Source organism: Sminthopsis crassicaudata, chromosome 4, assembly GCF_048593235.1.
Source record: "Sminthopsis crassicaudata isolate SCR6 chromosome 4, ASM4859323v1, whole genome shotgun sequence".
NCBI classification, from domain to species: Eukaryota; Metazoa; Chordata; class Mammalia; order Dasyuromorphia; family Dasyuridae; genus Sminthopsis; species Sminthopsis crassicaudata.
The window spans coordinates 351,061,855-351,074,884 of record NC_133620.1 but is presented as its reverse complement, the minus strand read 5'-3'; the positions used below and the strand labels follow the sequence as shown (position 1 = coordinate 351,074,884).

Genomic DNA, 13,030 nt, shown 5'->3' with positions numbered 1-13,030 from the left:
CCCAGAGATATCTTTGATATTTCCAAGTTATTTCCTCCCCTCATCTTTCAGCAATGGACTGTTCAATACATCTAACTCACCTTACATCCTTCACAGGCACTGACCCCATAGTGGTACCCCGAGGACTTGTCCTGGCAGACAAAACACGGCTTGTAGATTCGGGGGAGAGGAGGTGGCGAGGGGGGGCTGGGCACAATCTCCTCCGAGCTGCTGCTCTGAGTTTCAATGGCTGAAAGGGTTGGCAAGTGAAAATGAAAAAAACACAGGTTAGAAATCCTAGGCTCCATTCCCGATTCCTGAAAACACAGCCTGATAATTCTCATAGACAATATGATTGGGAAAAAGTATGGGATTAGAAAGAAAAAGATCCGAGTTCAAATTCTGATTCTTCTCATTACCTCTTATGTGATCTAGAATGTCTTCTGGGCAATAACATGCAACTCAAAATCTGTCACACAATGTCATCACTTAGATAAAATATTGACTCAGTGGGTCAGTGACCACCCACTGAAATCCTTTCTCATTAATTCTTCTTTCCCTCCATATAGCTAGGAAGGAGTTAAAGCAAGATGGGAAGAGGAGGGAGGGCCTGAGTCTGGACCAGAGGAAACTGGGGTCAACAGGATGTTCAAAGGCAGTCCACTCCCCCTCCTTTCTCTGCTTCCGTTCTTTGCCCCCCCAGCCCTGAAGCAGTCATAGCTCCTCCCCACCAAACCATTCCCTCCCCCTCCTCTGGTCAGGAAACTAAGGGGTAAAGCAGGAGGGCAGAGACACTGCTGATTTTCCCCCTCTCAGCTCTTGGCCTACCGAATAGGAGAAGGACAGAGGTCCCCTAACACTGACACTAAGGGTGTCCCTTCCCAGGGGTCAGAGAGTAGGAATCTTCTCGGCCAGCCAGTCATGGGTGGATTTGTGTTATCCAAGGGATATGTTGGGGGGTTGTCCCTCAGCCAAAGTGGGGGGGGGCACAAAAGGGACTTGTTCCTACTCAATGGTCAGTCTGTCCCAGCCTTCTTACTGTTCAGGACTCACTCCACCCCTCCTACTATTGGGTTTCCAGCAAATGGGAAGGTGAGTGACCTGGTAGTTGGGAATACAACTCAGGCCAGATTCTCCACAGTCATACTGCCTTCCTAGGAGTCGGGGGCGGGGGGGCAGAGTTGAGGTATATCTGAGGTTAGGAAGTCCATGTTAGAACACCCCACTGCCAAGACACCTTCTTAGGATCACTTTTTTTTCATTCCCCACACAGCTCTCAAACCAGCACAACCACCATCCAACAGTCATAGCTTCCAGTCTACTTCCTCTCTGCCCTCTCTGACCTCCAGCCAAGCCAGTGAAGTTCTGAAGGGATTTGCCTATGTGATGACGTAAAGGGAATTCCAGCCCCTCAAAATGGATTCTTTCTTACACCCAACTATCATCTACCAAGCTCTAGCAAGAACTACTCTGTGAACATATGGCAGTGTCCAAAGTCAAAAGCACCCCCTTAACTATCACCAAATGTCTCACACACACACACACACACACACACACACACACACACACACACACGAAGCTCTTCTTCAGACTCCCAAAACTTCCTGCTTGATGACAAGACAAGGAACTGGGTACTAGCCCGTTCTCCTTCCCCACCTCAACTCCACCAATGAATGACCACTTTCTCTCTGGGGGTCACCAGGAGGATGGAGAGAAGGGCACTGTGCCAGGCTAATTGGCTAGGGCCGACCATCATCTCAAAGAAACCCACCCCCCAGATACCCCAACCTGGAATGTTAATGGTTGCAGTTCAATCTCTCCATCCTGACCTCAGTTTCTCCTACAAACTGGAATTCAATGCAGGAAAGAAAGCACATAAAACTTAGGTCTCCTGGGGGCCTTCATCCCACAAAAGTGTCCTATACCCTGCTTCCCTAGACAAGTAAATCAGACAGACAGGGAGGCCTGAGAACAGCTGCTAGGGTGGGGGGGGTAACTGGAAGGGGGGTGAGGGGCCAGGACTAGGCTGGGGGGGAGGGGATCTGGACAAAGGAGTCCTTTGTTGTGCTAACTTTTTCCAAGACGCAAACCAGCAACAATAGACAATCCAGGCTGGAGAAGGTTGGGGGGGAGAAGCGATATCAAGGACAAGGGGGTGTGGGTCCCCAGTGCCTGACCAGGAATCTAGCATTCCAACAAGCTGAGGGACAAAGGCGGTGACCCCTTCCCTCCTACCCCACCTGGCCTTTGGCCTCCTGGCCCCGCCTTCCCTAAGGGACCATACCCCACCCCCAAGTGCCACTTTCTGCAGAGGATTGAAAACGGTCACTTCTCTAAGGGGAGAAAAAGTAGAGAAAGAGAGTCAGAGACCTTGGGGAGCAGAGGGAAGGAGATGGGAGACGGATGAAAAAGAATAAGGAGAGGAGAGTTGAGGAAACAGAAGAGGGGGCATAGGGACGTAGAAGCTAGGGAAGGAGAAACTGATGAAAGTAGGGGGTTAGGAGCGGAGGAAGAGAAAAGTGAAGGGGGGAGGGGAGACGCAGAAAGCAAAGGCCAAGCACAAATATGCAGCAGAGGCAAAGTCCAGAGGGTGTTGGTAGAAAAGAAAAAAATTGCTTTGCAGAAAGGAGGGGTGGGGAGATATGGACAGACAAGCCAGAGAAAGCGCCAACTAAATGGGAGAGAGACTTGCTCCAACTACTTCTTCACCCCACTTCCCCTCCTTGAGCAGCTTCTACACCTCCTCACAAATCCTTTCCCCCACATGTGCATTCTCTGTCTGTCTGTCTCAGTCTTGGTCACATACACACATATACCCACAGAGACACTCAGAGACACACACCCAGACACGGAAACACAGAGAGGCACACACACAGACACACACCCAGAGAAACACTCAGACACACACAGACACAAACTCTTGCCTGGTCACCCAAATGAGACCAGCCCCGTTCCTGCCACAGCCACTACCTCTGCTCTGAATCGGAAGGCTTGGCTCCAGACATTCCATCCCCTTTTCTCCCCAGGTTTATTGCTGTCTGAGGAGAGGAAGAATGAGGACCTGATTGGGGGGGAGGGAGAGATTGGTGGGTGGTAGAGGGGACTAAAGGGCCCCATCCTCTCTTCTCTCCCACTGTCTCTGAAAAGAGGAGAACCTGCCTCCATATGACCTGACGGCCACTCTATCCTTAAATATATCTTGGTCCACCCAGGAGACCACTTCCCTGCTGGAAACATCATAGAGCTGTCAGCCCCAGGGAAGAAAGAGTTTACTATCTGACTCTCTCACTACCCATCAAAAGGCACACAGCCCCAACAAGAGAAGGAAAAAGCAGAGATTAAAGGAGGAAAGTACCTAGATCAAAGTCCAGAACTCAACAGAGAACTAAGGTGTCTTGATTCCTAGCCAACGATAGCTTAGGCTGTGGAGAAAGGGGGCATCTCCTTATTCTGTTTTGGAGGGAAAAAACTCCCTGGACTGGCCCCTCTCTCCACTACCTCCCTACCAACCCTCTAAGGGGCCAGTTTCCTGAAGATCAGCAGGAAATCAGATGGGCCCTTGGCCAGAACCTCCCTTTCCCTTCCCCATCCTATGTCTGGCTCCTTTGCTATTCCCCACCCTCAGCAGCCCCCAAAAGAGAAGGAAAAGATCTCCAAGGACCAGCCCCTTCCCCAGATTTCCTAGTCCAGAGACAGAAAAGGGGGTGAAGTGTGAAAATGTGCACTGGAAAGGGGCAAAGGAGGAGGAAGGGGGAGGAGGACGGAAGAGGTCTGGCCTGACTGGCCTAACTCAGATAAGCATCTCCCCCCTTCAACACTCCCCCCCCTACTCCCTGGGGCTCCCACGTGCTCCACATTCTTGGATGTCTGGGATCAGGCAGAGGCGTAAAACAGTCCTGAGTATTAAGGCAAAGGAGGGGGGAGAAACATCCTGCCCCTACAACATCTCTACTCCCCAAAAGAGGTGGAGTAAGGAAGGGGTCCCCAAGACTCTTGACCCCAAGTCTATTCCCTTTGGCAAAGTAAGAATTCAAGAGTCTTCATCAAACCCCAGTCTGGATGACTCCTCCCACTGCCCCATCAGGGGGAGAAGAGAACTCAGTTATCAAAGGGGTAGGAGAACAGATTATAACAACAGGAGCTGCCCAGTCTCCTAAGTTTTGTGTCTGTTGTGGTGGGCACAAATTGTGCCCTTCCTGCGAAGGGCATCTGCCCCCATATCCCTGTTCCCCTTGACCTCAACTTTCTGCTCTTAGCTGACCACAGCCTTTCTTCCAACTGGGAAAGTGGAAGAGCACTGAGTCTACAAGGCTAAGTCCAAGTCCCTGGTCCCCCAGATAAATGGCACATACCATGGTCTGGGATCCCAGGGGCAGAGGTTAACATCCCTAAGCTTGGGACAGTCCAGAACTCATTTGGAGACATCTACCTCTCTTCACAGTGGGCACTTTGAATGATAAGGAGAGGGAAGGAATCCGATACAGTAGCCCAGGACTTAACCTTGGCCAGAGGCATTCAGTGAAGATGGATAACAATGAGAACACAGACACTCAGAACCCAACAATTTCAGAGGGGATCCTTTGGTGATGGGGGGTGGGGGTAGATTGGAATGGGAAAGAGCTCTCAGGGAAAAATAACATTAAACAGCTAGATTGTCCAGCAGTCACCACCTTCCCTAAATTGGGAATGGAGGTGGTAAAGAAACTTCATCTTGAGTTCTCACTTCTTCCTCTGGCTGAGTTCAGTCCCCACCCTACTCCCATTAACCAGCTAAAGTCAATAAGCAATCTCCCCCTCCCCAAAGCAAAGCCCTCCTCTCCATTGGATTCCTGGATAAAAATCAAAGGTCAGGGGCCAGAACAATGGGAAGAGATGGGTGGGGTATGGGTGACCACAGCCTGGGCCAGGAGATCAGGATGGCTAGTGTCAAGCCAAACCACATTATCTCCACCTGGTGGGATGGAAAGGACTTTCTCACTCCTTTTCCAATTTGCAAAGTCCCACCCCCCTGCTTCCCTATCCAGGAATGCCTGCCTCTGGAGGAAAGGATCCACTCTCCAGCCTAAGAAAGAAAGAAAAGGGAGGGGAGGTGGGCAGGAAGGGAGGGGGGATTGGAACTGAGAGGCAGTCAGTCCTCTAGGGAAACCTAAGAAGCCTGAGGAGGGAGAAATCTGAGCCCATCTAGCAAAACCCCCCAGGAGAGGTCCTTCACACCCAGGTACTTTGTACACACACACACACACACACACACACACACACACACACACACACACACAGCTGGGCACAACACACACACACACACACACACACACACACACACACACACACACACAGGTGTATATACAATACACAGCCTGCATCACACATACACTACCAAGGTTCTCAGCCATTTTTGTGTCATGGACTCCTTTGGCAGTCTGGTGAAGTTTATGGATCTTTTCAGATTGTTTTCATATCACAAAATAAAATAAAATGAAAACAGATATTGAAATAATTATCAAAATATCAACAGTTCCAAGTTCAGGTCACCCTGACCCTTTTCCAAGAACCCTAGATTAAGGACTCCTGATCTGAAGGGTCTCATAATAGGGCCCCAAGGGGTTGAATGAGATGTCCTCTGAAGTCCCAAAGCTCCTACGAGAAAGAGCAAATAACCAGGAGGAAGTATATTATGGGCAGGAGGTGTCAGGGTGACAGGTTGATTTTCCCCTTTGGGAAGAAAAGTAGAGACACCCCACACCCCACTCCCACACCTACTCCTCACAGTGACAAGAATCACTGGAGCCTTCTCCCTAACCTTTAAGGTCTTCACTAATCACTTTGCTGCCACATGCTGACCTGTGTCCCACCAACATTCCTGATACCCTGGTTGGAAGGGGGAAGGTTTAAGACAGAAAAGAATTATAGGGAAAATCCCCATTCTACCCCCAATCTTTACTCCTTACTGGAGGTACCCTCCCACCTTCCACAGGAGGGGAGGGAGTAAGGATGCTCAAAAGCACAAAAGATACCAGTCAAATTAAAGGGGTTCAATTTATTCCCACTATGCCCCACTAGGTGCCAAGCTTCCTCAGGATTGGAGAAGACAGAGAAGGGGGATTAAAATAAACTTCTTTCTGATACACACTCTCATCTTTCCAAACAATACGCACACCAACATACTCCCCTGACACCCACATTAATGAAGTGTGAGCTACGAATCCGGAGCAGCAGCTGTCACCATGGGGGGTGCCAGTTGGGGAGTGGGGAGATCCTTTTCCTCCGAGCATGACAGCCCCAGATAGTAGCCCTTTGCCCTCCCCCAAGTTGATATCACTCATTTAGTCGGGGGGAAATCAGTGAAATCTGAAACGGGAGGGGAGAGAGCCTGTACTTCTTTGCAAAAGGAGGTTCTGAGGCGGCAGGGACAGAATCGTTCGGGGTCCAAGTTGAAGGGAAGAGGAGACCAGAAAGTGGGGTGTCCACAGGCAAGCTCGGGCTTCCTATCCCAAGCCCCGAGGAACACCCCACAATAGGAAGAGGGGAGGGTTGGTACCTACAGCGGCTCGAGTTGTTCCAAATCGGAGTCCGGAGTGGGGTGGAGTAAGGGCCGGAGGCGGGAATCCCCTTCTCAGGGAGCAGGCAGGCCCGGCTCTGATTGTAAAAATCCACCACAAGGAAGGGGTTCGGGCTGGGGGCGAGCACCCCTACATCCACGCTCTCATACATCTTCCCCCCAGCGAGCAAACAGAGGAGGAGGAAGATGGAGGAGGGAAGTCCCGGGCGGGGAGGTACTCCGAGGAGAACCCCCCCTCACTCCGCTGGCCAAGGCAGCATCCGAGGAGTGGGGCCGGGGAGCCCGGCAGCCTTCTCCTCCCAAAGTCCCTGAGTTCAAATTCCACAGCAGCAGTTACTGCCACTTCAGTCCCGAGTGGAAAGAGGGAAATGGGGGGCCGTCCCCCAGTGCCGCTACAGAATGACCAAAGGAGGCCCCAAACTCAGTCCGGCAATTTCAGCTCAAGAGGGCCCCCGGTCTCCTGAAGCCGAGTGGATTACTGGGGGGAAGGTCACAGCGGAGGCGGGCTGCTCCCCAACTCCCCAGGCCGGGAGGGGGGGCGGAACACAGGCGTTTTAGGCGCTTCCTCCTGCTGCTCGCTGTCTCTGCCCGGGGTGGGGGCGTCCGTCAGCCTTTCAGGAATCAGTCTCCTCCTCCTCTTCCTCCTCCCAGAACCAAGGATTCCCAGGTCACGGTCGGGGTGGAGACCCTGGCTCCCGCTCCTCCCTCCGCCAGGGCCCCCCAGTCCTTCCCCTCTCGCAGACGCTCTCCGGGACTCCCTCTGGGGTTGTAAGAGCCTCCGCGGCAGTCCACCACTGGGGGGGGGGGCCCTTCCCCAGCCCGCCCCCTCCTCCCAGTTCCCTCCCCCTAGACACCCCTCCCCCTAAGCTCTCCCCAGCCCCGCCCCGTCCAGGTTCCGCCCCTTTAACCCCTTGACTGTCTGGTAGGTAGCAGTAGTAGCAGTAGCAACCACAGCGGCGGCCGTCATAGGTCTAGCGAAGCCGCGGCCGCGGACCAGACCCGGGAACCGGGAGGAGAGAAGGAGAGGGACTGGACGTGCTGCCTAGCGTCTCTCTGCGGAGGGGGAGGAGAGAGGAGGGGGAAAAGAACAAGGGGAGGAGGAGTACAGACAGTACAGAGAAGAGGAGGAGGAGGAGGAGGAGAAGGAGGAGGAGGAGGAGGAGGAGGAGGAGGAGGAAGGGAGAGAGGGAGAGAGCAGGAGAGGGGACGGGGCAGGGCAGGATAGGAGGGAAGGGGTGTTCTGTCCTTCCCCTAGCCCAGGTCTGGGCTCTGGCCCCCTACCCCCTTAGACGGCGAACTCCGAGGGCTCAGCGGGCGGCCGGGGGGAGGGGAGGGGGGAATACGAGGGGTGGTCCCGGTGCCCTTCTCCTTCCGAGGCTTGGGTCCCAGACTCATTTGCCTAATGCAATGCGGCTGAACTCTCGCTGAACTCGCCCAGCGCTGGCGCCTCACATCCCTGCGACCCACCCACCCACCAGCCAGCACCCCGGAGACGTGCTGGCCCCGTCGGAGAAGTTCGCTGGGTCAGTCCCCAGCTCCTCTGGGGAGGGAGCAGAAAGGAGAGGGAAGTATCTGGGGGTGGGGGGCGGCAGACTGCGGCTTCCACGCACGTGGCACTGTACGCCGCGGAGTGCAGCACCGTGGCGTGGCGTGTGAAAACTGGTGGGTGCTGTGACACCAAACTCTGACACCATGAGACCTAAAAATATTTGTGGGAATGCTATTTACATATGGGGGGAAATGCTCCCAGCTTCCCACACTGAAACACCTGACACTCAGGGCGGGGAAAGAAAGGGCCCATCCGGGGTTCCCTCTCCTCCCCAAATCTTTCACCCAGAAAACCTTGTACATCGGACGCTAGCTTTTCACTAGCTTCTCAAATAGGAAATGTCCTTCACTGTAGGGAAGGAGCACGGAGCAGTTTCGTTCTCCCTAGTTACCCCCAACACTGCCCTTCATCTTCTTAACCAAAATAAGTGAGGTGATGAAAAGGAAACCTTGGTCAGTCTGGGTGACCACTCTCCTCCCGGAGGAAAGGAGTCTGCTGTGTCCTTATTCTATCCCTCGTCCCAATCCTATCCCCAGAGGCCAGGGCACAGGAAATCACATAAGCAGACACCGAAGTCAGCACTGGCTGGATATCCCCAGAGACTCTGCCCAGAGCAGCCCACCTGCTGTCCCTACCGTACCCCCACAACACTGCACTGGGCACTTTGGGCCCCAGAGCCGAGTTTCGAGTTCAGCTCAGAATTCATCCATCCCTTTCTCTCCATCTCCTTTTTCACCACTTCAGTTCAGGTCTCCTTCACAGCTCCCCTAGACTGATTCCTAATTAGTTTCTGCACTCCATCTCTTCTTAGCCTCTCCAATACATCTTTTAATAGATTTCAATCTAATATTCCTAATATATCTTTCAGATGATTTACCCTGTTAGAAGATCTGTAAAATATTCAGAACAATATGAACCAATGCTCCAGATTACCAATAACGCAAATCTGAAGTCTGAGGTTTTGCCTCAGATCCAATAATAATAATAATAATAATAATAATAATAATAAATAGCCAGTGTTGGAGGGGGTTATGAAAAGAAAGGCATGCTAATATATTGTTGGTGAAACTGCAAATAGGTCAATCACTTTAAAAGGCAATTTGAAATTATTCAAATAAATAATACTAAAAGGTCCTTGCTCTTTTATTTGGAGATTCCATTGCTAAGCATATACGCCAAGGAGCTTAGTGACAAAAGGAAAGTTTCTATGTATCAAAATATTTGTGGTGGCCCTTTCTGTAGCACCAAAGAACTAGAAATAAATGAGATATTCATCTGCTAGACAATGACTACACAAATTATGATACATGAACAATGAAATATTACTATGTTGTAAGAAATTATAAATATGAATATAGAGAAACTTGGGAAGAATTCTATGAACTGATAAGTCAGCAGAATTTGGAAAACAATGTGCTTAATGACTATAGCAATGTTCCTGGAAAAGCTAAATGTTAACAAAATATGGTGACCAATCTATCTCATACCTATTAGACTGGCAAGAGGGACAAAAAAGGAAAATGACAAATGCTGAAGGGACTGTGGGAAAAGAGATACACTGATGTACTGCTGGTGAACCTGCGAACTAGTCCAGCCACTCTGGAAAGCAATCTGGAACTATGCCCAAACAGCTCTTAAACTGTACATACCCTTTGACTTAGCAATTATACTATGCAGTCTATACTGCAAAGGGATCAAAGAAAGAGGAAAGGGTACCATATGTACAAAAAATATTTACAGCAGTTCTTTTTGTGGTGGCAAAGAACTGGAAACTCAGGAGCTATCCAACCATCAACTGGGGAAAACTTGAATGAGTTATGATATAGTAATATGATGGAAAACTGTCTGTCATAAAGATAATGGAGAAATCTAGGACAACTTGTATGAACTAATGCAAAGTGAGATGAGCAGAACCAGGAGAACGATTTATAAAACAAAAATATAAAAATAAATGACTCTGAAAGGCTCAGAAATTCTGGTCAACACAATGACCAACCACATTTACAAAGGACTCATGACAAAATATGGTACCTATTTCTTGATGGAGAAGTGATGGTCTCAGAGTGTATATTGAGACATTTTTTGGACATAACACAGACGTTTTGCTTGACTATACATGTTTGTGACAGGGGCCTTATTTTTCTTGCTTTCTCAGTGGGAGAAGGAAGGGGAACCAAGGAGAAGGGAGATAAGGCACATCTTCATTTGAAAAAAAAAATTTAATTAAAAAACAACAAACACGATGCAGTGACTAAGTCTTACCCAAGAAGAATTCAGAGAAAGCACCTCCCCTGCTTCTTTGCAGAAGTTGGGGATCATGGGTGTGGTAAATTCTATAAGAATGTCAGAATTTTTTGATATGTTGGTTACTTTTGCTCAACTAAACTGCTATTTCCTTCTTTTTAAGAAGGAAATTTTTTTTCGGGGAAGGGATGGTTCTCTGGAAGGAAGGAAATATACATGATGTAAAAACAAAAGATATCAATTAGGGTTTTTTGGTTGTTGGTTTTTTTGTTTGTTTGTTTGTTTGTTTTGTTTTTTAGGAGAGATGTTTCCCCTGCTCAAAATCCCACACCTGCTGAATAAATTTCAAATTCCTTATGCTAGCATTTCAGGTTTCTCACACTCTAGCTTCATCCTGTCTTTCTGGTCTTATTTCATATTCCTGTTCCATGTTCCAGAATAGAAACTGGGTTCAATTCCCAGATCTAGAACTTGCTACCCCAGAAAAGTAAATCTTGGGACCTCAGTTTTCAGCTCTGTAAAATAAGAGAGGCGGGGTTAGACTGGATGATCTCCAAGTTGGCTTCCGGCTCGCTCTAAGGCCTATCCTGTAAAACTGAGACTCACTGTTCCACAGCTCATCCTGTCCCCTAGCCTAAAATAAGCTCTTTCCCCATGTCCTTTGAAGTCCTTACCCTTTCTGACCCCTCTAAGCCACAGATGAATGCCTCCTCCTTTCCCAAATCTCTCATAGCACCCTTCTGCCCCCTCCAAGACACTTAAATCACCTTCTCATTTGCATACAGAGCTCCTACAGCTTCAGTAAAAGTAAAGTCTTTGAAGGCAGGACTGTGTCAGAAACTGTGGTTTACTGAAAAGAGAACCGGATTTGGAATCGGAGAACAGGAGTTCAGGCCACAGAGCCGAAATGTGTGATCTTGGGCAAATCAATTAAAGTCTTCGAGGCTCGATTTCCCCAGCCCTACTTTGCATAACATTTTTCCTCTTTGCATCTGATCCATCCTCGCTGGCACACAGTAGGCACTTAATAAATGTCAACTGAAAACAATTTTAAGGAATTAGAATATAAGGATCTGCCTCAATTATAGCCTGAGGAAATCCAGTTCCCACTAATTTCCAGTCTCAGAGAGCTTTAGGAAAGAAAAGCAAATAAAGAGTATCTAAGCACATTCTTCCCCTCTTTCTTTAGTAAGAGAAAGTCTTCCTTTCCAGGAATGAGCTTTTCCTGGTTCCAGATCTTGGTTCCCCAACTCCTTAAAGGACAAAGTGGGTCAGTTTTGTCCCTAGATACATTGTCCTCTGACTTGAAGAGAAGCTCACAATGGGAGCCATCCCAGCTGAGTTCTCCCCACCCCCCTCATCCCAGTATACATTCAGATTTCTAATGGACTGGTAGGGGGTCCTACATCCAACAGAGAAGAGGGGAGGGGTGGAACCTAGACTCCAAGTCCCAACTTCCTTCCCTTGACTCCACCTGAGTTAATCAGTGCTAGGAAATGAAAGGTGAAGAGTCTCCTCATTTATAAAACCCTATTTTGCAGCTTTTGGATGACTCGGCATCTTGGGCCCCATGAATGGAAGTGCTCTCTAGGCCCCCCACTTCCCTCCATCCCCCTTGCCCTCAGTGCTGACTCTCCTATTATCCTGAGGAAATGAAGAGAGGGTTAAGGGGAGGGCTAGGGGAGGCATGGAAAAAGCAAGCTGGAGCACAGGGGATGGGAGGCAGTGTCCAGCAGGAGGTGGTGAGGAGGAAGGAAGGAAGAGACATGCACTTTTCAGCAGGACCACTAACACTCAAGTCCTTTAAGTCATTCAGGACACTCTCTCACAGACAGACACACAGGGAGAGGAAAAGATACCCACACAGAAGGGGTGTGACAGGGAGAGAATTCAGCTTCTCGGTTCCTCTATTCCCTCCACAAGCGTTTATTAAGTAGCTAGTAGGTGTCAGGCACTGTGCTAAGTGCCAGGGATGCAAAGACAGAAAAAAGGGGGGTCCCTGCCCTCAAGGAGCTTACAGTCTAAATCCTTGTATATAACCTCATACTACAACCATCACCCAAAGGAAAAAGCAGTGACTCTCCAAACTTTCTCCCTTCAAGAGGTGTGTGCTGGAGGCAAAGGAAAGGATGAGCTACACAAACTCCCAGGGGTAGAAAGGGGGGCAGGGGTGGACAGATTTGGTGGCATGGGAGTAGGTGTGGACAGATTTTATCTGCAGCTTTCAAAGCCGAAAGTAGATCTCCTCTCCCTCCCCTGGCCTCTTCCTTAATTCTCTCTCCTGGGATGGGGGCCTCTAGCTAAAAGAGAAGGAGGGAGGAGAGGGGCCTAGGTTCCAAGTCCCACCTCTCTTCCCTTCACTCCACCTGGCAGAGAGGGGCCTCCCTCCCCAGCCTGCCAGGAGATCAAGGGAAGGGAGGAGCGGCAATCCGTCAGTAAGAGGACCAGGACAATGGGAGAGGCAGATGAATGCCTCGCTGGGTGTTTCTTTCCCCCTTAAATCTGAAGGGAAGAGAAAGGTAACTTCTCCAGAAGAATTCTCTCTCCTTCACTCAAAGAATTACCCAACAACAGATGCCCTTGGCCTCTTTATTCCCATTTGGGTGAATCTAACTATATATAACTATAGTCAATTAACAAATGTTATCTCCAGTTGGCAAGAGGGGGGCCCTCAAGGAAAGGAGATCTAAGGAAAATCTCCC

At 49.7% G+C, this 13,030-nt stretch overlaps 1 protein-coding gene across 3 annotated transcripts in view; it reads right to left on the bottom strand.

Annotated features, from left to right (window-relative positions):
* The window catches only part of RARA (retinoic acid receptor alpha), a 56,862-nt gene that overhangs the window by 12,739 nt on the left and 31,093 nt on the right, over positions 1-13,030 (bottom strand). For 2 of the 3 annotated variants that reach the window (XM_074261446.1, XM_074261447.1), the window contains exon 3: positions 81-229. In XM_074261446.1, the coding sequence (XP_074117547.1) occupies positions 81-229 (149 nt within the window). Of the gene's footprint in view, positions 1-80; positions 230-6,518; positions 7,132-13,030 lie in introns of those variants that run through there. The other variant, XM_074261448.1, reaches the window with a different exon arrangement.